The sequence below is a fragment of the Patiria miniata genome, unplaced genomic scaffold, assembly GCF_015706575.1.
Source record: "Patiria miniata isolate m_02_andy unplaced genomic scaffold, ASM1570657v1 HiC_scaffold_21, whole genome shotgun sequence".
NCBI classification, from domain to species: Eukaryota; Metazoa; Echinodermata; class Asteroidea; order Valvatida; family Asterinidae; genus Patiria; species Patiria miniata.
In genome coordinates, this window is record NW_024037060.1 from 2,992,921 (window position 1) to 3,018,539 (window position 25,619).

A 25,619-nucleotide genomic window follows, 5' to 3' on the forward strand; every position below is an offset into this window, starting at 1 on the left:
TCTACTCGAAAATACCTCTCCTTGCCCTAAATGAGCCCTTTTTTGAAATATCGCCTAGTCTAATAAGCTACACAGAAAACCAAGTGAGTCATTTGAGTCATTATCGTAAAAAATGAGTCATTTTGTCCGTGTAAGCGTGTCACTACACGGACAAAATGACTCATATTTTTACGATTACAGTCAAATAGGCCTAACTGACATTAGGCTTTGGGTGTACCACCTTGAAAAGGCTACCATGTGAACTATAGATGTGCAGCAATAAAAAAAAAATAGCAGCTAGATTGCCACCTGGAGTGGTACAATTGGCGGATGTGGGGGCCTGGGTCATGGACTATTGACCTCTGGCCGCACAATAGAAGTGCTCAGGTGATTCTGCTTCCACTTCCAGCGCGGGAAAATAGCATTTATTAGCATATAACCAGTGGTGCGCTCAAAAGTGGAGCGGGCAGCACTTGAATTTCGGAAACTGTGTCGCCCAACCAAGGTCACCGTCAGACGCCATTATATCAGTGAAAAGGAGTGCGCTGTGTAAAACCAATTTTTACAACCAATTTTTACAACCGTGTAAAGGCCTGCAAATGCAAACAAGCAAGTTATTTTTTTTACAGGGCATTATATTCTGTCAAAACTCGTTCAGAAAAGAAAATTGGATTGTTTTAAAGAAAAGTACGTACATACCAACTTAATGACAGCTGTCGAGTAAAAGGCCACAGCCAGTTGCTGAAAATATTGGGCTTATTCATGTGAACGAGGGCAAAATGTTTGTCCACACATAAATATGTAAGGGGTGACAGATAATACAGTGATAGTTTCAAAATTTGACTTGAGCAGAGTTTTAGTCAAGCAGAGTTGTATATAATTGTACTTCTGACGGCAATGGATTCGTTGTTTGACTTAACAGTTGTTTTGAGTTATCAGAGTTTGACTTATCGAGATTGCACTGAAGTTATAATTTATTTTCTTAAAAATGATTGCTGCAGTAATTTCCTTTGTACCTGTTTTCATACCATGCTGGAAGTGAATTAATATGAGTCGTAATCTAAGTAAAAGCTCGGTCCCCGATTTTTTTCGCATGAAATTTAAATTTTTTCTGTGTCTTCTACTGTTGTGGGGAAACATAGTGTTGCGTCCCGCGAATTGCGTAGTTTCTTCTTTCCCCACCAATCCATTCCACTCCGTGCACAGCGTAATGCTTGCAGCGATCCTGTGTGCCCTCACACAGCGCAAAGCTTACCTCGAAGTCTTAGACACACGCACAAGTGTGCAGCACATAGTACAGTACGCTATTGTATAGCGCGCAATGCATGTAGCACTCACAGCTATGAACATGTACCGCCATGGGACATGTACTTGGGACTTAGCCATTTTCCCTCCACCTTTCCCGGAGTCGATGCGAATTCCCCTCACACACCTTACCTCGCATCCGACCCACATTGACCCAAGCATTTAGCGAATGTGGCTTGCTAAAACCTACCCGTGTATTCACCCCTTAGTGACCCCGTACACCCCAGCGAGTGTGTCCCGCTAACCCACTGGCGAGACCTACGGTAGCTAGAGGTCAGGTTACGTCCTTCATCTCATAGTTTTACTCCATAGCATTAGTGTGCAGATTCTTACCTAGTCTTAGAGACTAAGTCTTGTACACAAGCCTATGTACCGAGAATTATTCCCTTCCCTTTTCCTTGAGGATCAGTTCCCCGTAACGCACCCACGAGTGATCCTACTTCGCCGCTAACCACTAGTCTCGGACTTTCTCCCCTAGAATGTCTAAGTCAGTCGTGTACAAATCTCCCATAGAGAAGTTTCCCATGCCTTTGTACACGGATGCATTATTCATAACTACCAGAATCCAATGCTCCCATTGGCTAAGACGCGCACCCAAAAGTGTATATAAAGCGCGCAGAAATGTCAGTTCTGGTCATTGTTGTACTGGGCTCTGCCCAGTGGATTATCGAGCTGAGCCCTGACCTACACAGAGCTCCCGCATATGATGCATTAGATTGTTGCTCTGGGCTCTGACCCCGACAGAGTTCCTGACATATACACATGTACGCCTTAACTTACGTGTATATAGTGCGCCCTCTATTGACCTGAGATGTAAATAATCCCGAATAAAGTACTAGTGTGTGTGTGTAAGATATTTGTATCTGACTCTTTATTTGATAATGTCTCTCACCAAGAGAGACGTTACAATATTATTATGTCACACACTGATAACCCAACTGATATGCTTAGACACGAAATGTTTGAGGTCTCGGGCTTGAATCCTGATAAGAATTTATGACTAATTTATCATCTCAAAGCATCTTCATGCGGTCAGAAAACCAAGTTCTGCATAATGCAGTTAAATGTTCAACTGCGAAATACGGTAGAGAAAATTGCAGGTATAATGTTATGTTAATCTCTTCTGTATGGGAAGAAGTGTGGGTCAGTTCTGAAAACAGCCGCGTTTGGTTGAGTGCGGTGCCCCCAGCGCACCCAACATTTGGCTTGTGCTCCCATTTTTTCCCAAATTCTTTTTAGAAGTTTGAATCAAACAAAAAAATGTATTGCCGCAGAAAATATATGGGGGGGGGGGGGAGACGGACATTTTGACGTTGGTGGCGCCATTTACACCCCTATTAAAGTACTGGAAAACAGGCCACATACATCAACACCGTCAAGTTATGGGACTTAAAAATGTATTAAAAGAAATTGACAACCTCCAAGCCCCCGAGCCCCCACCCCTCCCCCTTGGGCGCGCCACTGCAGAAAAGATTGTTTTCCACATGGTGTTACCTGCAATTTTCTCCACCTTATTCCATCTACCATGCAAAGCTTCTATCATATATGCTACAAAATATTTTAAGAACCCAGCATCACCTTAACGCCGTTGCCTCATGGCAACAATGGCCGAGATCTTAGGGGCCCCGGCTGAGAGATGGTCAAAATAACCCGGCCCTTTTTAGGGTTAAAATTGTTTTGCTTTGTTTTCTGTAGACAGACGGTTGTAGGGCCTACACTACCGTTACAACACGATGGAGCACAGAGCAGTAAAGCGACAAAAGGTATGTACGGAAAGACGACAGTGAATGTCGATTTTGCCTTACGACGGCTTATTCAATCCCATTTCTTTCGTTTACATATCCATAATTGTATCCATTGACATCGTTTCAGAAGAGGCACCCTGAGACGAGGAGCCTAGCTGATTCCGCTCACGCGAAAGAGTCTACGTATCTGCTGGCACAACCGGGTATTTTCTACACCAGGCCAAAGTACGGTTGTATGGTAGTGGTCAATTTAAATGACAAGACCGAGACCGGTAAGACAGGCGTTTTTAACGCCATACAAGCCGTTCAGCAAAAGTGCGACCTGTTGCAAGGACGAAACGGTTATGTCGTCTCTTTTGACCCAGCCTTGTGGAAAACATGGAGCCCGAATGACGACATCGAAGACCGACCACAAGGCAATTATATGTTGTCTTCATCCCGAAAGTTTGTCAACACAGGAGGCGATGTTTCCTTCTTTCTGAAGTCTGACACCGAAGACGTCGTACCAAAGCTTTTCCAAGAAGTAGAAAACAACCTCCATGGTCTGGCTTCGCTTGATGTCACCCACACCCGGGTTTACAATGATCGTGCCATTAACGGGAAGTTTCGAGACGGCGTTGCCAATCCAGTCGACAAGACTACCGTCGAACGTTTCATCCTGACTCCACAGACGACCACTCCAAGATCCGGGGGTGGTAGTTACTTCTACACGCAAAAGTTTCGGATGAACTTCAGCATATTTGACGAAATGACCATCCGCCAGCAAGAGAACGTCATCGGCAGAAAGGTTACAGATGAAATCGTCATCGGGGCCGATTCAAGAAGTCACATCCGTCGAGCGCGTCTGGCTGAGGCTAGTATTCATTTGAAGATTCTTCGGGGGAGCATGCCCTACGGACGTGATGATACAGGCCAGGAAATGGGTCAGGAAGGAATCTACTTCAATGCTTTCGCTGATCACTTTCAGCTGTTTCTCGATCTTATGCAAAGCCTTGTAGGAGACGACCCCGATTTCACACAAGACAAACTCATTTCAATGACTCAAGGCATCGAGGGAAGTTTCTGGTATACACCAAGTTTGTATCAGCTCGGCTTTACCGACGAACCGGACGTAGGCCAGGCCCCGACCCTTGACTTCCTGCCTTTGTGGGACGTGAGAAGCACCAACGACTACATGTTTTACAACTGGCGCGAATATCTCCACCGTATGAGCTTTGGTTTGTATGCTCCCGGAGATCCACCGACACATCGTGTTATCAAGCTCCTGTCCGTGATTTTCTCCGAGTGGAGTGACCAGTGGTATGAAAAACCACACACTGCCCGCATTCCCCATCTGAGCAACTATTTGACGGCAGCAGAAAAGCCATATCTGGAGGAATCCGCGGCCATTCGCAAAGGCATGGCGATCAAGAAGACGCTGGGCACTTTGATACCGAAAACAGACTATGGCACAAAAACGACCTCTTCCGCATACACCCGAATGAGCTGATTGTCGGTGTCATGCCCAGATTCTCTCTTGGTGTCGGCAAGTATGTCATGCCCTACTCTCGTGAAGAAGAAGAGTTTCCTTGGTTTATGAAGGGTCTTAATGAGGGCGGTGCCATGGGTCACATTGTTCCCGACCACGGAATCGTGTTGGCCGTCGGCCTCGGCGTTTTAAAGAACCAACACCAAATGTTATACGCCAGAGCCCCCCGTGAACAAAAGGATTTCTACCAGTCGGTCATCCTGGCGCTGGAGGGAGTTCAAGAGTACATTGAGAGCTTTGCGAACCTGGCTGAGCAATTGGCACAAAAGGAGGAATATACGGCTGAAGAAAAACAAAATCTCCGACGCATCAACGCAAGACTGCTGAAACTGAAGACCGGCGCCCCCAGCAATATGCTGGAGGCCGTGCAGCTTCTGTTCTTGATGCACTGTTCTATGCATCTGATTGGCAACCCGGTTGCTATTGGCCGACTAGACGTCCTGCTGAGTCCGTTCTACGACGAAACGACAACGCCTGAAGCTGAAGCGCAAGAGATCTTGGACTGCCTGTGGATAAAACTGAGTGAACGTGTCGTCATTAACCGCCACTTTACACCAGACTTGCATGATCGAGGTTCCACATCGGTGATGTACGCTGCAACAGGTAACTTTGGTCAAGGAAGCGCCGTCAACCAGTGGGTCCAACAGATCACCGTTGGCGGGTACCAAGCAAATGATGACGTCACTCCAACGACGGCCTGTAACAAACTTACTCTGCTGTGTCTGAAATCGTCTCGCAGGATTCCTACTAACGCCCCATGCTTGAGTCTCAGGCTACACAAGAACATGCCAGAGAATATACTGCAGGAAGCCACAAGGGCGCTTCTTAGCGGTGGTGCACATCCGATCCTCATGCATGATGATAGACTTGTACCGAGTCTGATGAATAGTGGCTCTCCTGATGTACCCGTTAGCCTTGCGGCAGCTCGTAACTACGCATGTGACGGATGCTACGAGCCAATGATTGCGGGCGAGACCGAGTTTGCGTTTGGCATCATCATTCTGCTGAACATTCTGGAAATGACTCTAAACGAGGGAACGCTTTATGCCGACTCGGGGTCGGTATATCTTCGAGGCCTCAAAGTCTCCTATCCATCGCCACACTCCAGCCAAATCAAGACGTTCGACCAGCTGAAAGAAATCTTCCTAAAACACCTGCGAATTCAAACTGCTCAGTTTTACATCACGATTCTCTCCAACTATGGAAACCTCTGGGACATCTGCCCTTCGCCACTTCTGTCCTCCCTCATCCACGGCTGCAAAGAAAGCGGTCGTGATCTTTCCAATGGGGGATCCAACTACCACGCATTGGCTATGATGTACGTCAGTGCGTCTAACACCATCGATTCACTGTATGCCATTAACCCTAAAAGGGCCGGGGGGGGCGGAATCCGCCCCCCCCTCAACATTTTCCGCGATAGCTTCTAAAAAAATTTTTTTCGCGACCCGAGCTATTATGACTTTTTAGCCTTGAGCTTTGCGCATCTTTTGATACCAAAAACATAAAAATCGGACCACGGGTTTGCACGTAGCGAAAAATTCCGGCGCTACGCGCCGTGAAAACTGAATTTTCGCATATAGGTCGTGTACCGAGCAGAATTGGCATTCATACATATGAATAATTAATTAGCCATAATTCCAAACCCTTTGACCTATAGTCATGAAATTTCTTGGGCATGTTGAGGAAGAGTTGTTCTATGCATGTAGTGAGTTTCAAAATTTTCGTCACTCGATGGCCGAGATCTTAGGGGGGGGCGGAATCCGCCCCCCCCCGCTGAGAGATGGTCAAAATAACCCGGCCCTAGGGTTAAGAAGCTCGTGTTCGACCCAGACGAATCCCTCACGACCTTGCCCCAACTGCTGGAAGCGCTGAAACTGGACTGGGGATTTGAAATGAGAGAACCGTTTTTCGACGAGCGTGCCGGGGAGGTGCGAGAGGATGCGAACGCAGCTACCTACAAGACGCTGAGAAAGAAGGCTCTGACTTTACCAAGATTTGGACGTGGTAATCCAGAGGTAGACGAGATAGCAAACTGGCTGATGGAAAACGTGGTGTCTATTGCCAAAGATACGATTCACCACCCTCCTTCCGTACTCGATGGCATCATCAGTGGTATCAAAGAGAAATACTCCTTACCAGGTAATCAAGCTTTGTCTACTTAGTCATTATTTAATTTTGTCCGCAACTATGCCTGTTTAGGAAAGCGCTTTGACACTGGCTTAGCACGGTTGAGATAAAATCTACATAATTCGCTTTGTTTCGATTTCACAGGCCGTCCGTTTGGTTTCGTCGTTGAACCCGGTATTGGGACGTTCGAGGGGTACGTTCCGCAAGCATTGGGTACAGGAGCCTCCGCTGACGGGCGCCGTAGTCGCCAGCCATTCGCATCGGATCTGAGTCCGTCACCTGCACCCCAGGACAAGACCGCACAACCAGCCTCGGTCAACATCTATCAGTGAGTGTCATGCTTTACTTTTGGCTTGTTTCCTAGAAATGGAAGGTCCTTACTAAAATTGTGTACTTTAGGCGCACACTGCTCTCATTTAATTGGCTAGATCGGGCCACGTTTGGAAAAAACAGCTCGTCTGGATTTGGTTCCGACCCAAAGCAAGTGTGCATTGCCATTAATACGCAGGCCGATAAACACCGTTGAGATTTTCAAAAGCATTTTTTTCTGGCTGCTACCGAGCACATGTGAACACAACCGTTTGCTTTCATTTTTTTTGCTCCACAGGCCTAAACCCATTCATTTCCGAAACTACTGATATACAGTTTTTAACGCAAGACTTGATGTTTTTAGAACCTTTAATAAAGACCCTGCAACCCCACCCGTTTCTGTTTGAAATGCCGCTTCCGGTCCTTGCCTGTTGCATTTGGGACATGAAACAGTATACGCAACAATAATTGTTCGAATCAAAATCCTCGCTTTGAAACCGTCCATGTTGTTTTCAAATGAAAGCGGATTAGTGTGTTGGAAGCTCATTTCGTCTTTGATTGTTCACTGCAGGGCCATGAGAAGTTTTGATTATGATTCCATCAACATTGGTCTGTCCAACGGGTCACCGGTCGACATGAATGTGAGCGAGGACTTCCCTGAGGCCAAGCTTCACGAGTTCATACGTCACTATGCAAATCGCACCAAACCCATCGGTTCCAATTTGATTACAGGTACAGTAACTTATTATGGTAACAAAGTTCAACTCTATAACCTTCGAAACTTCATCTTCTGTCTATTTCATTCATACAGAGGGATGTGCTTACCCTGTTTTACCTATACCCTCTGCTGCAACGGATAGCCGACATCTTTAGATTAAACGGCACATTTTTTTCCATCTTTTCCTTCCAAAAAATAGCTAGACCATATAGGCACAGTCATATGCGTACTTCTAGACACTAACCCATATTTACTTCCAATGATTGGCTTCAAACAGTTCCACGAATATAAGGCTCAAAAAGTGGGAAAATATGTATAAACGACACAGCGAAATGGGTCCGGCTGCTTGCCGTGTTAAATTTCAAACTACGGGAAATATCAGTAGTTTGAAAAACTTGAACTTAAGTTATATCTATAAGCAGCACTCCAGTTTTCTCTTCGACCACATAGTACCCGTCGGTCCGGTCAAACTAGACACGGATGCATTGTGGGCGTATATATACGCTGTTACCCCGCAAAATGTGGCAATTGCAGAATGATAAATTAACGCTTGCAAACATTTCAGCGAAGTGGGATCATTGGGCCATACTCACTCGGATTAAATACCATTATTCAACAATCATTTTCATTTTACTGTTTCACAGTCACATGCGCCAATTTGGAGACGTATCAGAAAGCAGTGGATGAACCTGAGCGGTACGACTTGGTCCGTGTACGCACTGGTGGCTGGTCGGAGCACTACGTGGCCATGTTCCCCGCACATCAAGAGCAGCACCAGCGCCGTGTTGTCTTCACACCCTTGTAGAACGGTGCGTCCAGAATGAACGCCATATAGGGTGTCCCAGAAAAAAACAAACGTCCAGGCCAAATCAAGGAACCCAGAACCTATTTTCCCTGGTTCCCCATGTATAGGCAGTCTTCCTCGTGAGAAATGATCTGACGATGTCATCACAATCAGTCAGGCATTTAACCAGGCTGACATTGACATCATGTATGATTTGCTTGACCGGTGCAAGTAAATATATTCACGTAAGAATACTCCCAATCAGGATCCGTAGGAATAATATACTTTCTTGCTGTTGCGTGATTTGGTGTGGACAGTTTGTTTCTAATACACCCTCTTCAGGGTGGAGTCCAAAAATGTGGAACCCAACCCAAAGAAATATAATTCATATTTAAAAAAAAAATATGTGGCACCAAAAATAATGATGACTGGCAATAAGCTACTTTTAGATGAAAAAAAAAGATTTAATTGCTGAATCCGTTAAAAGTATATCACCATTTAAACGAAATGACCCTAAAATCGGTTTTGTCCCCTAAAAAAATGCGATTTCAACATCGTATAAATTGTTTTCAAACAGTACCTGCAATAAAACCTCAGTTTAAAAGTTGAAAATATTCACTAAAGTACTTTTGAAGGCCCGCCCTTTGAAAAGGTGGATTTATAAATCATATTGATAGCCCAAGCAGGGTTGTTAATAAAGATATTGTGTACTATACAGTTATTAAAACAAGTATTCTGTATATTTTCTACGTTGTTCTAAACGTCAGAACACACACAGAAATTGATTTTTTTTTAATACAAAACTGATTTTAAGGTTACTTAATTTATTACTGATAACATTTTAACGTGTGGAGCAATATTGAAATAATTTTCGTACTGAAAGTCGTGTAATGAATGGACTTCTGGAGTCATATTATTTTGGTGTTACATATTTTTTTTAATACGAAATACATATTTCTTTGGGTTTGGATTCCGCTTTTTTGAACTCGCCCTGTAAAAGGTGTATTGGAAACAAACTCACCCTGTATATTATGAAGGCCTGCTTTCCACTTGGCCAAAATTAGTAATTGTAATGGTAGTTGAAAACTGTTCACGTAGACTCATTTATGTTTAGTAGTCTTCAGTTTCATAGCTGGATTGATACCCCATATAAAGTTCCAAGGAGTACTATGAGCAGTGTTATGTGGGTTTGAAGTGAAATCCAATTTGCTAACAAGTTGTGTGTGTTATGTGGGTTTGAAGTGATCATTTAAAAATTGCTAACAACTAAGTACATTTGCCATGTTATTGATTGCAGTGTTATTGCAGTGAAACTGACAATTAGTGGTGCGGGGCTAGCTAAGCGTAAATATTAAAACAAAAGGCGTATAACAGATATCGCGTCCATCACAGATATGAAACTTGTTATTCTTGTAGTTGTAGAGGATTTTTAGAATGTTACTGCGTCAGATCAGAGAGGCTTAGTGCTATCGATTGTAGTCTTGCTAAAAAGAAATCAATAATGATCTATTCGTGCTTATATGAAATAACAGAACAAATGTTGAACAGGTCTTTTTTTTTTAGAGTCAATATTACATAAACTAAGCGAGAACATCGTAATCTTGGGAGTAATGAAGTTAGAATTATATGTCTAGACATCGAACCAAGAGTTACAAGCAGTCTGTACACTAACTTTATTTTAAATAATCAAGACAGCCAATACAGTAAGGAGGAGATTAAACAATTGTTTATTATGCTAATATTTAGAAAAAGATTTAGTGGGCTGATTTCAATATTGCCCAAAGGAATTTCCATTTCTCCAGACATTTGAAAGCAATAGGAATGTCGATTATAGATAATTCTATTACATAAAACCAAAAGGAGAGCATAGACATTGATGGATTATTTTATATGCTCCAAATAGACATACATTTTACTCTAAGGGGATATTACAAGGGAGAACATCTTTATGTAGAGGCAGCGCACAACTTTAAATAACCATGACAAACTGTAGTAGACAGTATTTTAGAGAATTGAATGCTAAAATCGAAGACTCAAATTAAGAGAGAGAGAGTTAGAGAGTTGGAGGCGTTGGTTTTGCCCTAAAAAGCAAGAGTCTACATCAGAGAATCGTTAGATGTTAAAACATTTTTACAAGTAACATTTACAGCGCTTGTGTTAGTTTTAGATTTTAAGTACATTTTAGTGGTTTTGTAGAGAATTGTAAGCCTTTTTTAAAGAGTGTCGCTAACGTTGGCTTTGTATGCTCAGAGAAATTTGCAGTGGCTTAGATGATTTTGTTGACATTGAGTAAATTAGAGATTTGTATGCTGAAATCGAGTAAAATCTGATATAGGGAGCTACAATTAGTCAAATCTGATTTGGATGCAGTGACTATAATGACCAGTCTAGTGAGTGATTTTGATTAACTGGAAATTACCAGAGAGCTTCATTGTGATGTGTAGACGAGTGAAGAATTTAGTTTGCTTTGATCTTATTCTTTATTTTTTTTGTGTAGAGTCCTCAAAGACAATCAGGTAATATAGTATTTTGGTTAAAATTAGACAATTCTATAATTTTACTTCCGCTGTGTTTAGACATTGGGTACGTAAGAATAGCAGATTGAACACAATGTTCTTTGTTGTAGGCACGCACGCGCGTTCGTTACTGTGGTCACGTGGCGTGGACTCGGAGCTTGTGGTCACTATCTTCTTGATTGACCACTATGTTCGTGGGAGCAACTAGGCTTTTTGGTAACTTGTTTGTCGACTTTTTAGGCCAATTTACTGTCAAATTTGCGCATGTGAGCATGGAAAGCGCTCGCGGCGCAGCCATGTCTACACCCCAAACCGTTTGCTGTGTTCATTGCTCATAGCTTGATAATTTGTGTGCATAATTAATTACGGTGGTTGTGTTTAAAATTCTGTAACTTTAATAAAGAACATGTGATGTGAATGATTCTTGCACTAAAAGAAAGGTTAATAACTTCCATATCCTAGATTTAACACACCAGGGATGCTTTCAGTGGTATTTTAATGCTAGAATAATTATCATTAGGAAATTAGAGGAAAACCAATAAAATAATCAGCCTATTAGCATAGTTTTTTTGCTCTGTTGTGAAGTTTTTTCCTGCTTGACGTCTGCACGCGCCGTCCCAAACTATAACATTGGCGGCCGATTCCCCGGTTTATTCCTCATCAAGCACCGCCCGTTTACCTATCGGGTTTCGAGTGGTCCAGCTATTACCTTCATTTATCTTTCTGGGATATTTCTCCGCGACTTTTCTCCCAGACTAGTCTCCCATCGTCGGGTGTTAATCAGACTTAATGTATTTGGTCTGCATTTACCGTTAAGTGACATACTGCCCTCATCGTTGAGTATTTACCACTTTTTATCTCTAGTTATAGATGCGGACAGCCCGCGGCGTAAACTAGGGTTAAACTTCGAAGCAGGTGGGGGAGGGGGAGCAGGAATTTTTCAAGTGAAGGCACTGATCTATTGCTTTTGCCGAAGTCAAATTTCTAATATTGGGCACTGTATCCCCCTCTAACCCAGTAGCGTATCCAGCTTTTGATGTCGGGGGGGGGGGGGGGGGGGGGAGGGGGAGGGGGAGGGGAGGCGGTTAACCGCACATCCACGCCGAAATGTAGACATTTTTTTTTTTAATTCTCCGGACACCTCGCCTCCGTAAAATCAAAAAGCGCGGGGGGGGGGGGGGGGGGGGGGGGGGGCTGGTACCCATCTTCCAAATAGGGGAGCTCTTCAAAACCGACCATTACTATGCATACTGCAAATACTATATGCCTATTTTCACGGCGCATGGTAATGGTTTTGCAGCGGGTTTTCTTATTTAGAATTTGGGATCAGTACTCTCTAACCATTTTATTGAAATAGACGCCGTTATTTCCACACCTGGGATCTGGTGGTTAATTTCAAATTAATATGCCAAGGAAAATGCCTACATATGATTTATCTATTTAATTAATTTCAACAAAAAATAATGCATTTTTGTTTTCAAACGGGCATAGGCTAAAGAGCCGCAGAAAGAGCGCAGCTCAGATAATGAGATTGATGGAAATGTTCAATAGCGCCCTCAAGATTAGTGTTACAAATGTGATCTGGTACCCTGTTCATTTCACGGTGTGCGCGCGAAGGGAAATCTATTACTGAAAAGTTCCATGACAGTCGGGGTCCTGACGAAGGTAGTAAACACGGTCGAAAACGCCGGTAAGTTGGGGAAAGACACGTGTCCTTAAGTTAAATTGTCATCTTTTACTATTTTTTTTCTGAAAATTAAAGGGTAAATATGTTGCAACCTGACGCCACTTTGTTCCTCATTATCATCTCAATAAAATTCATTCATTGAAAAAATAACGACAAGATATGAATCTGGGACTGTATAGTCGTGTTCCCTAGCCCGACTGCGTCTGGCCGTACAGTACTATCGCAAGCTCTGTAGTACGGCCAGACGCCAAATGCTTCCAAAAAGACTGCATTTTTTTTGCCGCTGATGTAGCGATTTTGCTACAGATTTCGACCGAGATTATCTTTTCATCCAGGATTAAGGTTCTTAGTCGTAGAGAAAGCCATACCTTTTCGAAAAAACGTTCTTTGGTCTCAATATTTTCATCCATGTGGCAAAAAGACGACTTTCAGTCATCATCTTCCACAAATATCGTCCCGAAAATGCTCCCCCATGGGATTTCAAAATGGCGGCCGCGCTGTAATGTATGCATTATGCGAGCGCGCTTGGGCAAGATAATGAATATGCATCATAGTTTATGACGTTTGTCGGACACCCGGCGCGGCTGGCCATACAAACACGAGGTCATGATCTAAATAATGCATATTGCGCAGTGGTGGTTCTGCGGGGGGGGGGGGGGGGGGGCTAAGTGTCCGGAGAAAATAACCGGTCTACATTTCAGCACGCTTCCCTGGAAAAAATTTTTGGACCAACCCTGCTAACCGCCCCCCCCCCCCGCAACAACAACAAAAATATTGGCTCTAGAACCGCGCCTGACCTTGTGAAGTGGGCGCATAACTCACCGTTGGAAGAAAACTTATATAAGAGCAAATCTGCTTTATAATAAAGGAACAATGGTAGGCTAGGAACAACAAATTCCTGGAAAGGGACCTACTAGGTCTACCGGTTAAATAGAAGAAAAAAAATCTTGTTCAAAGTGAGAGTGATATTTATTTTGTCTGAAATGGCATCGTTTGGATTGGAAGAAAATATTTGACGGTGCTTTTAAAAAGTGTGCCCTCGATGACATTTCTAATTATCCGCCTTTTGCAGCGTGCGTGCGTCATTACAAAATTTAGCAACATATACCCCTACATTTTGCTCTGTTTTCTTGCTTAATTTTAAATTGGCAGATTTTGTTGTCCAGTGTCGCATTTTTCAATAGGTAGTTGACCGCAAAAAATAGTCAATTTTGGATAATACACTATTGAAGACTTAAGGGTGATGGACCATTTGCTACTGTTCAAAAATGAAACTCCAAGTAAATTATGGCATTATACTAAATTTGATGCGAACTTTACTTGGAATATCACGGTGCCAATGCTCTCATTTTCCAAGGAAGAAGGGATTTACCACCTTGGCGATGGTACTCATCAGAACCAAACCATATAGCGCAGTGCCGACAATTTTGCTTTAGCCTACGTCCAGACAACTAACTTGTGATGCACTTGCATTTTTTTTTAATGGTGTATGTACCGAGTTGATATTTCGAGAGGTAGGCCTCAGATTTTTACAGATTTATTGTACAGTGCCTTTGAATATGGCCATTTTACAACATCACGAAATATCCACTGTTGCCTATTGTTCTTCAGGGTCATTGCGTTTAAATGATGATATTGTTTCAACGGATTGAGCAATTTCAGTAATTTTGTCCTTTAAAAGTTGCTTATGAAATTGGCTTTCCAGTCACTATTATGTTTGATGCTACATGTTATTTTTAGTATGAAGTATGAAATACAATTATTTTGGGGGGTTTGGGTTCCGCTTTTTTGACTCACCTTGTATGTTGCAGGCCGGTTTATTTTATTCCAATATTCATTTAAAAATCTAATCGATATAGTTGGCCCCTTGAAATCGTCCATTGTTATGTAACATGATCTGACCTTGAAAACAAATCTCATTGACATGCAAATATCTGAAGAAAAAAAGGTGGCGCGCTTGTGTGACGTCATTGCCCAAGGCTAACTTTGGGGTGTTGGCTGGGTCGGAAGCATACATTCTGCAAACTGTAGACGTCTCGACTGGACGAATTACCTTTGCAGGTTAGTGAATGGGTTTTAGCTGGTATACTTGTATCGTTCTGCTCGTCGCGCCCATAATATCGATGCCAAATGGCCTTACTTGCCAAAATGCCGTATAACTACATTTTGTTGCACACGAAACAGTCATTCTAGGCCCAAGAGTTCCGAACCATGTACTGTAAAGGTCTATTGCCCAACAACGGTATCTGCATAAAAATCAAACTTAGTTTTTTTCACCATACACACATAGTAATGTGAAACTCCTTACTGCCATTGTTCTCGTTTTCACCTTTTCGCTGATACTGCTGTCTTGACTCGGTGACTAATTGTAGCAAAGGCCATGGTCCAGACCAAATGTTGGTACCATCTGAGGTGGCAAAACTGTAATAGTGTTAATTTCTTTGTTTCACACCACTTTCTTCTTTTTGATGCGATTACTCATTTAACGTAAACCCTATGGGTATATCAGCAGGGGGCGGGGCCACAACCTCCCAAAATGATACTTATTATAATAACTCCTGAATGCTTCGGCTGATCGGCATGAAATTCGGTGATCTCTCCAAACAGGCACGTAGGAAGATGATTTTAACAGGGGGGGGGGGCAGATTATGTTTTGTGAAACAACGGCATACCCAGGAGTTTGTCTTAGGTGGGCTCAAAGAAAAAAAATACTCTCACAAATTAACTAGGCCTATATCAGATATAGGATCCAGGATTTTTTTTAGACGGGGGCACACATTTGGAGCATTTGCTCCAGAACTAATGCGAGCACGGAGCGCGAAGCCCTTTCAGGCGTGGGGGCCGGGGCCCGTTTAAGGTCCCCGGGAAATTTTGGATTGTATAGATAGGCCATCAGCTGAAACTCAAAAACCGGCTGTAAAATGAGTTTCGTTCCAGCAAAACTGGGTCTACTTTTTTAGTGCACATATGTGGTGTACAGTACATCACAAACACTATGTTAGAAGTTCTCCATCAAATCTGCTGCAGTTTTTTTTTGGTTACACTTCGTCAAAGTTTGCCAATGTTATGTACATGTATGAATGCTAAAAACCCACATTATCCGGTTTGAGGCCTTGCGTTGGCACTTCCAATTTCAAAACTACAGCACTATAGCTTGTCACATCCTACACTCTAGAAACTCCTGGGTCAGACTGACACGCAATCTGAATCCAAATCTGCTCAGTCCTTTTCCGGGTCAAAAATTTACCCCATTTTGAGTCATAAACGACCCCTTTGGAGTGAAAAAAGACATGTTTCTCGGTCATAAATGACCCCTTTGTGGTAAAAAAAGACAGGTTTCTCGGTTATTTGAAATTTAAGATGCTCTGTGGTGCAATCTGAGGCGAATCCTGGCCCCTTTCCCCTGAATTATTTGAGCAAAAGTTGTTAAGATTGTAAGGATTTTTAAAAATTAACTCTTGCTTTTACAAATTCTAAGTTATATACTGTGTACTTCAAAGTTGCAAACCACGTGGTTTCGTCTTCATATTTTCTTGCATTTCATTTTTGAAAAGGGATTGCATTGACTTAGTTTTGTAAACTGTTGCAACAATGTGTTGGGGCATTTGCTCCGAGGCTAGGTGGTGCAATCTGAGGCGATTCCAGGCCCTCTTCCTCTGAGCTATTTGAGCAAATGTTTTAAGATTATAAGGATTTTTTAATTGGTATAAAATACACTCTTGCTTTTACAAGCCTTTTAAGTTTCTTCTGTTCTTCACTTGATAACCATGTATTTCCATCTGCATAATTATTTTCATGCATTTTGTATTTCAAAAGGAATTGTATAGACTTAGTTTGTAAACTGTTGCAAGGATGATTTCTTATGTTTTGTTTCAAGTTGAAATGTTCAGTTTGTCAATAAGAACAAAACCGCTTGAAGATGTAAATTTAATTCAAGTTCAAAATTAGTGTAATTTAATCAAATTAAAGCAGAGGAGCAATTTGGCCTCCACAGTCTAGTGGTTGCGAAGGGCGATTTCTAAAGGTTACGTAACACTATGTTTTGAATGAAACTACATGTATACACACAACCATCTATTTCGGATTCAGCACATAATGCACAGTTGTAAAAGAATGGTTGTGTTATGATCTTTCCGATAAATCATCTTTCGAGAAGCATTGCTCAATTGAGCACTGTCCAGGCCGTAGTGTCCCTTTAAAAACCACAGGCAAGTACGTTTTGTTATGGCTATAATGATGCTTTTTCAACAAAATCCATTCCTTATTGTACGCGCATCTACAGACTTAAAGATATAGAGCCTAATCAATAATTAAGCCTTCGTGGATTAAGCGCCATCTGATCGCACGAGTGTGAAGATGCAGTAGGATGTCACATACAGGTGCATGTGTATACTTGCATTCGCTCTGGCTAAAGTCAAAACCTTCCGTTTCTACGATCACCGCGCACAGATATTTTACTTGGATGATTCTGGTGGCAGTGTAGAAGAGTGCCATTGGTATTGTATTGAATAACAATAGGAATATTGGTGCACGGAGATAATGAATTGCGTATCATCATGGAACGACGACCAGTCTCCGTACATACACATGGATTATTAGCTATCTTGGACCTTCGATTTATCAAAAACTGTGCCTCACACCATGGCCTACGATGGCCCCTTTCAAGAAATATCGATCTGTTCCGGCTAACCCCCACGGAGTGATCAATAATTACCTCCGGCCACTTAAAGTCCTATTGTCCGACAGATTACCAGAGTTGCTGACTCGAGTCATGTGACTTGGACTCGAGTCGGACTCGAGTCGCTATTTTTGTGACTTGTGACTTGACTTGTAAATACCAGCTTTGACTTGTGACTTGACTTGGACTTGCAAACAATGACTTGTGACTTGACTTGGGATTGCAAAAAATGACTTGTAACCAACCCAAGTCAGACGCTACTCGAGCGACCCAATACACTTTAATTAAGCTATTATACTTTTAATTAGCTTTTTCATTCCAGAAAATAGACCTCAGTGACTGAATCCAGTAAAATGAATAGTTCCCACTAGTTTAAAAAGTGTTCAATAAGACTGTCACAACAAACTACAGTTTTCAATGACCAATTGTCTCTTGCTTAATGTATTGGTTGAACAAACTTTGAAAGGAACCTTTCATGAAAAGAAAGCAGGCCTTTGTCAATTGCATGTAAAATACCGGATAGCCTAACCCATTGGTAGGCGTTTGTTTAGTATACATGGAAATTGAACAATAAAGTAATCTCAGAGATTACCCACTCGCCACACGAGAGCGCACGTGCGTCAACAGACTATTGTCCACAGGATTATCTGGGATCGATGCTCACTTCCGGCCACCTACGTCAACAGTCTATTGTCCGAGAGGATTAAGTACTGCCGGCCACAGGTGGCCGTGTTCGGATTGCGAAAACCGTATGTAATACACGTGTAAATACATAACTACATGTATACTGTATTGAAATGTTATATTTCCCCATACATATATGCAATCTTTCCCATAGAATAGGTCAAACTGTACCCAAATCCTTTACCCTCACCTGTTCCTTATTCATCCCATCCATTCATTAGGGGTCAAACTGTGCCAGAATTTCCTAACCCCATTCATTCATATTTATATCTGTATCTACATATTTACATATTTATGTGACCTTTACATATTTCTATGCCAAAGGTCAAAGTGTACCAGGAAGTCTACCTCCACTACTATTGCACTGAAATTATAATTTATTTTCTTTTAAAATGATTGCTGCAGTAATTTCCTTTGAACCTGTTTTCATACCCATGCTGGAAGTGAATTAATATGAGTCGGAATCTAAGTAAAAGTTTCTGTGTCTTCTACCAGTTGTGGGGAAACATAATTATTATGTCTTACAGTGATAACCCAGCTGATGTTGCTAAGACATGAAATGTTTGAGGTCTCGGGCTTGAATCCTGATTTATCATCTCAAAAGCATCTTCATGCGGTCAGAAAACCAAATTCTGCATAATGCAGTTAAATGTTCGGTGCGAAATACGGTAGAGAAAATTGCAGGTATAATGTTATGTTAATCTCTTCTGTATGGGAAGAAGTGTGGGTCTGTTCTGAAAACAGTCGCGTTTGGTTGAGTGCGGTGCCCCCGGCGCACCCAACATTTGGCTTGGGCTCCAATTTTTTCCCAATTTTTTTTTAGAAGTTTGAATCAAAAAAAAATGTATTGCCGCAGAAAATATATTGGGGGGGGGGAGGGAAGACGGACATTTTGACGTTGGTGTCGCCATTTACACCCCTATTAAAGTACTCGAAAACAGGCCCCATACATCATCACCGTCAAGTTATGGGACTTAAAAATGTATTTAAAAAAGTTGACAACCTCTATAAGCCCCAAGCCCCCACCCCCTCCCCCCTTGGGCGCGCCACTGCAGAAGAGATTGTTTTCCACATGGTGTTACCTGCAATTTCTCTACTTTTTTCAATCTACCATGCAAAGCTTTTAGTCATATATGCTACAAAATATTTTAAGAACCCAGCATCACCTTAACGCCGTTGCCTCATGGCAACTATAGCCGAGATCTTAGGGGGCCCCGGCTGAGAGATGGTCATAATAACCCGGCCCTTTTTAGGGTTAAAATTGTTTTGCTTTGTTTTCTGTAGACAGACGGTTGTAGGGCCTACACTACCGTTACAACACGATGGAGCAAAGAGCAGTAAAGCGACAAAAGGTATGTACGGAAAGACGACAATGAATGTCGATTTTGCCTTACGACGGCTTATTCAATCCCATTTCTTCCGTTTACATATCCATAATTGTATCCATTGACATCCTTTCAGAAGAGGCACCCTGAGACGAGGAGGAGCCTAGCTGATTCCGCTCACGCGAAAGAGTCTACGTATCTGCTGGCACAACCGGGTATTTTCTTCACCAGGCCAAAGTACGGTTGTATGGTAGTGGTCAATTTAAATGACAAGACCGAGACCGGTAAGACAGGCGTTTTTAACGCCATACAAGCCGTTCAGCAAAAGTGCGACCTGTTGCAAGGACGAAACGGTTATGTCGTCTCTTTTGACCCAGCCTTGTGGAAAACATGGAGCCCGAATGACGACATCGAAGACCGACCACAAGGCAATTATATGTTGTCTTCATCCCGAAAGTTTGTCAACACAGGAGGCGATGTTTCCTTCTTTCTGAAGTCTGACACCGAAGACGTCGTACCAAAGCTTTTCCAAGAAGTAGAAAACAACCTCCATGCTCTGGCTTCGCTTGATGTCACCCAAACCCGGGTTTACAATGATCGTGCCATTAACGGGAAGTTTCGAGACGGCGTTGACAATCCAGTCGACAAGACTACCGTCGAACGTTTCATCCTGACACCACAGACGACCACTCCAGGATCCGGGGGTGGTAGTTACTTCTACACGCAAAAGTTTCGGATGAACTTCAGCATATTTGACAAAATGACCATCCGCCAGCAAGAGAACGTCATCGGCAGAAAGGTTACAGATGAAATCGTCATCGGGGCCGATTCAAGAAGTCACATCCGTCGAGCGCGTCTGGCTGAGGCTAGTATTCATTTGAAGATTCTTCGGGGGAGCATGCCCTACGGACGTGATGATACAGGCCAGGAAGGAATCTACTTTAATGCTTTCGCTGATCACGTTCAGCTGTTTATCGATCTGATGCAAAGCCTTGTAGGAGACGACCCCGATTTCACACAAGATAAACTCATTTCAATGGCTCAAGGCATCGAGGGAAGTTTCTGGTATACACCAAGTTTGCATCAGCTCGGCTTTACCGACGAACCGAACGTAGGCCAGGCCCCGACCCTTGACTTCCTGCCTTTGTGGGACGTGAGAAGCACCAACGACTACATGTTTTACAACTGGCGCGAATATCTCCACCGTATGAGCTTTGGTTTGTATGCTCCCGGAGATCCACCGACACATCGTGTTATCAAGCTCCTGTCCGTGATTTTCTCCGAGTGGAGTGACCAGTGGTATGAAAAACCAAACACTGCCCGCATTCCCCATCTGAGCAACTATTTGACGGCAGCAGAAAAGCCATATCTGGAGGAATCCGCGGCCATTCGCAAAGGCATGGCGATCAAGAAGACGCTGGGCACTTTGATACCGAAAAGAGCCTATGGCACAAATAACGACCTCTTCCGCATACACCCGAATGAGCTGATTGTCGGTGTCATGCCCAGATTCTCTCTTGGTGTCGGCAAGTATGTCATGCCCTACTCTCGTGAAGAAGAAGAGTTTCCTTGGTTTATGAAGGGTCTTAATGAGGGCGGTGCCATGGGTCACATTGTTCCCGACCACGGAATAGTGTTGGCCGTCGGCCTCGGCGTTTTAAAGAACCAACACCAAATGTTATACGCCAGAGCCCCCCGTGAACAAAAGGATTTCTACCAGTCGGTCATCCTGGCGCTGGAGGGAGTTCAAGAGTACATTGACAGCTTTGCGAACCTGGCTGAGCAATTGGCACAAAAGGAGGAATATACGGCTGAAGAAAAACAAAATCTCCGACGCATCAACGCAAGACTGCTGAAACTTAAGACCGGCGCCCCCAGCAATATGCTGGAGGCCGTGCAGCTTCTGTTCTTGATGCACTGTTCTATGCATCTGATTGGCAACCCGGTTGCTATTGGCCGACTAGACGTCCTGCTGAGTCCGTTCTACGACGAAACGACAACGCCTGAAGCTGAAGCGCAAGAGATCTTGGACTGCCTGTGGATAAAACTGAGTGAACGTGTCGTCATTAACCGCCACTTTACACCAGACTTGCATGATCGAGGTTCCACAGCGGTGATGTACGCTGCATCAGGTAACTTTGGTCAAGGAAGCGCCGTCAACCAGTGGGTCCAACAGATCACCGTTGGCGGGTACCAAGCAAATGATGACGTCACTCCAACGACGGCCTGTAATAAACTTACTCTGCTGTGTCTGAAGTCGTCTCGCAGGATTCCTACTAACGCCCCATGCTTGAGTCTCAGGCTACACAAGAACATGCCCGAGAATATACTGCAGGAAGCCACAAGGGCGCTTCTTAGCGGGGGTGCACATCCGATCCTCATGCATGATGATAGACTTGTACCGAGTCTGATGAATAGTGGCTCTCCTGATGTACCCGTTAGCCTTGCGGCAGCTCGTAACTACGCATGTGACGGATGCTACGAGCCAATGATTGCGGGCGAGACCGAGTTTGCGTTTGGCACGATCGTTCTGCTGAACATTCTGGAGATGACTCTAAACGAGGGAACGCTTTATGCCGACTCGGGGTCGGTATATCTTCGAGGCCTCAAAGTCTCCTATCCATCGCCACACTCCAGCCAAATCAAGACGTTCGACCAGCTGAAAGAAATCTTCCTAAAACACCTGCGACTTCAAACTGCTCAGTTTTACATCACGATTCTCTCCAACTATGGAAACCTCTGGGACATCTGCCCTTCGCCACTTCTGTCCTCCCTCATCCACGGCTGCAAAGAAAGCGGTCGTGATCTTTCCAATGGGGGATCCAACTACCACGCATTGGCTATGATGTACGTCAGTGCGTCTAACACCATCGATTCACTGTATGCCATTAAGAAGCTCGTGTTCGACCCAGACGAATCCCTCACGACCTTGCCCCAACTGCTGGAAGCGCTGAAACTGGACTGGGGATTTGAAATGAGAGAACCGTTTTTCGACGAGCGTGCCGGGGAGGTGCGAGAGGATGCGAACGCAGCTACCTACAAGACGCTGAGAAAGAAGGCTCTGACTTTACCAAGATTTGGACGTGGTAATCCAGAGGTAGACGAGATAGCAAACTGGCTGATGGAAAACGTGGTGTCTATTGCCAAAGATACGATTCACCACCCTCCTTCCGTACTCGATGGCATCATCAGTGGTATCAAAGAGAAATACTCCTTACCAGGTAATCAAGCTTTGTCTACTTAGTCATTATTTAATTTTGTCCGCAACTATGCCTGTTTAGGAAAGCGCTTTGACACTGGCTTAGCACGGCTGAGATAAAATCTACATAATTCGCTTTGTTTCGATTTCACAGGCCGTCCGTTTGGTTTCGTCGTTGAACCCGGTATTGGGACGTTCGAGGGGTACGTTCCGCAAGCATTGGGTACAGGAGCCTCCGCTGACGGGCGCCGTAGTCGCCAGCCATTCGCATCGGATCTGAGTCCGTCACCTGCACCCCAGGACAAGACCGCACAACCAGCCTCGGTCAACATCTATCAGTGAGTGTCATGCTTTACTTTTGGCTTGTTTCCTAGAAATGGAAGGTCCTTACTAAAATGTTGTACTTTAGGCGCACACTGCTCTCATTTAATTGGCTAGATCGGGCCACGTTTGGAAAAAACAGCTCGTCTGGATTTGGTTCCGACCCAAAGCAAGTGTGCATTGCCATTAATACGCAGGCCGATAAACACCGTTGAGATTTTCAAAAGCATTTTTTTCTGGCTGCTACCGAGCACATGTGAACACAACCGTTTGCTTTCATTTTTTTTGCTCCACAGGCCTAAACCCATTCATTTCCGAAACTACTGATATACAGTTTTTAACGCAAGACTTGATGTTTTTAGAACCTTTAATAAAGACCCTGCAACCCCACCCGTTTCTGTTTGAAATGCCGCTTCCGGTCCTAGCCTGTTGCATTTGGGACATGAAACAGTATACGCAACAATAATTGTTCGAATCAAAATCCTCGCTTTGAAACCGTCCATGTTGTTTTCAAATGAAAGCGGATTAGTGTGTTGGAAGCTCATTTCGTCTTTGATTGTTCACTGCAGGGCCATGAGAAGTTTTGATTATGATTCCATCAACATTGGTCTGTCCAACGGGTCACCGGTCGACATGAATGTGGGCGAGGACTTCCCTGAGGCCAAGCTTCACGAGTTCATACGTCACTATGCAAATCGCACCAAACCCATCGGTTCCAATTTGATTACAGGTACAGTAACTTATTATGGTAACAAAGTTCAACTCTATAACCTTCGAAACTTCATCTTCTGTCTTTTCATTCATACAGAAGGATGTGCTTACCCTGTTTTACCTATACCCTCTGCTGCAACGGATAGCCGACATCTTTAGATTAAACGGCACATTTTTTTCTCCATCTTTTCCTTCCAAAAAATAGCTAGACCATATAGGCACTATCATATGCGTACTTCTAGACACTAACCCATATTTACTTCCAATGATTGGCTTCAAACAGTTCCACGAATATAAGGCTCAAAAAGTGGGAAAATATGTATAAACGACACAGCGAAATGGGTCCGGCTGCTTGCCGTGTTAAATTTCAAACTACGGGAAATATCAGTAGTTTGAAAAACTTGAACTTAAGTTATATCTATAAGCAGCACTCCAGTTTTCTCTTCGACCACATAGTACCCGTCGGTCCGGTCAAACTAGACACGGATGCAATGTGGGCGTATATATACGCTGTTACCCCGCAAAATGTGGCAATTGCAGAATGATAAATTAACCCCTTCAAACATTTCAGCGAAGTGGGATCATTGGGCCATACTCACCCGGATTAAATACCATTATTCAACAATCATTTTCATTTTACTGTTTCACAGTCACATGCGCCAATTTGGAGACGTATCAGAAAGCAGTGGATGAACCTGAGCGGTACGACTTGGTCCGTGTACGCACTGGTGGCTGGTCGGAGCACTACGTGGCCATGTTCCCCGCACATCAAGAGCAGCACCAGCGCCGTGTTGTCTTCACACCCTTGTAGAACGGTGCGTCCAGAATGAACGCCATATAGGGTGTCCCAGAAAAACAAACGTCCAGGCCAAATCAAGGAACCCAGAACCTATTTTCCCTGGTTCCCCATGTATAGGCAGTCTTCCTCGTGAGAAATGATCTGACGATGTCATCACAATCAGTCAGGCATTTAACCAGGCTGACATTGACATCATGTATGATTTGCTTGACCGGTGCAAGTAAATGTATTCACGTAAGAATACTCCCAATCAGGATCCGTAGGAATATACTTTCTTGCTGTTGCGTGATTTGGTGTGGACAGTTTGTTTCTAATACACCCTCTTCAGGGTGGAGTCCAAAAAAGTGGAACCCAACCCAAAGAAATATAATTCATATTTAAAAAAAATATGTGGCACCAAAAATAATGATGACTGGCAATAAGCTACTTTTAGATGAAAAAAATAATTTAATTGCTGAATCCGTTAAAAGTATATCACCATTTAAACGAAATGACCCTTAAATCGGTTTTGTCCCCCAAAAAAATGCGATTTCAACATCGTATAAATTGTTTTCAAACATTACCTGCGATAAAACCTCAGTTTAAAAGTTGAAAATATTCACTAAAGTACTGTTGAAGGCCCGCCCTTTGAAAAGTGGATTTATAAATCATATTGATAGCCCAAGCAGGGTTGTTAATAAAGATATTGTGTACTATACAGTTATTAAAACAAGTATTCTGTATATTTTCTACGTTGTTCCAAACGTCAGAACACGCACAAAAATTGAGGGTTTTTTTTTATACAAAACTGATTTTAAGGTTACTTCATTTATTACTGATAACATTTTAACGTGTGGAGCAATATTGAAATAATTTTCGTACTGAAAGTCGTGTAATGAATGGACTTCTGGAGTCATATTATTTTGGTGTTACATATTTTTTTAATACGAAATACATATTTCTTTGGGTTTGGATTCCGCTTTTTTGAACTCGCCCTGTAAAAGGTTTATTGGAAACAAACTCACCCTGTATATTATGAAGGCCTGCTTTCCACTTGGCCAAGTAATTGTAATGGTAGTTTAAAACTGTTCACGTAGACTCATTTATGTTTAGTAGTCTTCAGTTTCATAGCTGGATTGATACCCCATATAAAGTTCCTACGAGTACTATGTGCAGTGTTATGTGGGTTTGAAGTGAAATCCAATTTGTTAACAAGTTGTGTGTG

At 43.2% G+C, this 25,619-nt stretch overlaps 3 protein-coding genes across 4 annotated transcripts; all 3 read left to right on the plus strand.

The window, feature by feature from the left end:
• Positions 1-2,938: 2,938 nt before the first annotated feature.
• Positions 2,939-5,914, plus strand: LOC119729800. Its single transcript, XM_038202548.1, has 2 exons — positions 2,939-3,047; positions 3,157-5,914. The coding sequence occupies exons 1-2, from the start codon at positions 3,018-3,020 to the stop codon at positions 4,516-4,518; spliced, it is 1,392 nt and encodes a 463-aa protein (XP_038058476.1). The 5' UTR covers positions 2,939-3,017; the 3' UTR covers positions 4,519-5,914.
• Positions 4,530-8,955, plus strand: LOC119729834 (probable dehydratase PflD). Its single transcript, XM_038202627.1, has 5 exons — positions 4,530-5,908; positions 6,362-6,696; positions 6,829-7,012; positions 7,565-7,725; positions 8,356-8,955. Exons 1-5 carry the CDS (start codon positions 4,530-4,532, stop codon positions 8,514-8,516), a joined length of 2,220 nt encoding a protein of 739 aa, XP_038058555.1. The 3' UTR covers positions 8,517-8,955.
• A 5,723-nt stretch (positions 8,956-14,678) lies between these two features.
• LOC119729783 lies at positions 14,679-24,472 on the plus strand. Of its 2 annotated transcripts, none has more exons than XM_038202528.1 (6): positions 14,679-14,759; positions 19,345-19,412; positions 19,522-22,606; positions 22,739-22,922; positions 23,475-23,635; positions 24,267-24,472. In XM_038202528.1, exons 2-6 carry the CDS (start codon positions 19,383-19,385, stop codon positions 24,425-24,427), a joined length of 3,621 nt encoding a protein of 1,206 aa, XP_038058456.1. In that variant the 5' UTR covers positions 14,679-14,759; positions 19,345-19,382; the 3' UTR covers positions 24,428-24,472. The 2 variants fall into 2 exon arrangements, with proteins under 2 accessions (XP_038058456.1, XP_038058457.1); XM_038202529.1 differs by having other exon boundaries at positions 14,703-14,759; positions 19,349-19,412.
• Positions 24,473-25,619: the final 1,147 nt, after the last annotated feature.

Excerpts from the sequence above, each read along its gene's own strand:
- LOC119729800 (XM_038202548.1), top strand. The coding sequence starts at position 3,018 with ATGGAGCACAGAGCAGTAAAGCGACAAAAG. Across the intron at positions 3,048-3,156 it reads GAGCAGTAAAGCGACAAAAG|AAGAGGCACCCTGAGACGAG; the intron begins GTATGTACGGAA and ends ACATCGTTTCAG.
- LOC119729834 (XM_038202627.1), top strand. The coding sequence starts at position 4,530 with ATGCCCAGATTCTCTCTTGGTGTCGGCAAGTATGTCATGCCCTACTCT. Across the intron at positions 6,697-6,828 it reads AGAGAAATACTCCTTACCAG|GCCGTCCGTTTGGTTTCGTC; the intron begins GTAATCAAGCTT and ends TCGATTTCACAG. Across the intron at positions 7,726-8,355 it reads CGGTTCCAATTTGATTACAG|TCACATGCGCCAATTTGGAG; the intron begins GTACAGTAACTT and ends ACTGTTTCACAG.
- LOC119729783 (XM_038202528.1), top strand. The coding sequence starts at position 19,383 with ATGGAGCAAAGAGCAGTAAAGCGACAAAAG. Across the intron at positions 19,413-19,521 it reads GAGCAGTAAAGCGACAAAAG|AAGAGGCACCCTGAGACGAG; the intron begins GTATGTACGGAA and ends ACATCCTTTCAG. Across the intron at positions 22,923-23,474 it reads GCCTCGGTCAACATCTATCA|GGCCATGAGAAGTTTTGATT; the intron begins GTGAGTGTCATG and ends TGTTCACTGCAG.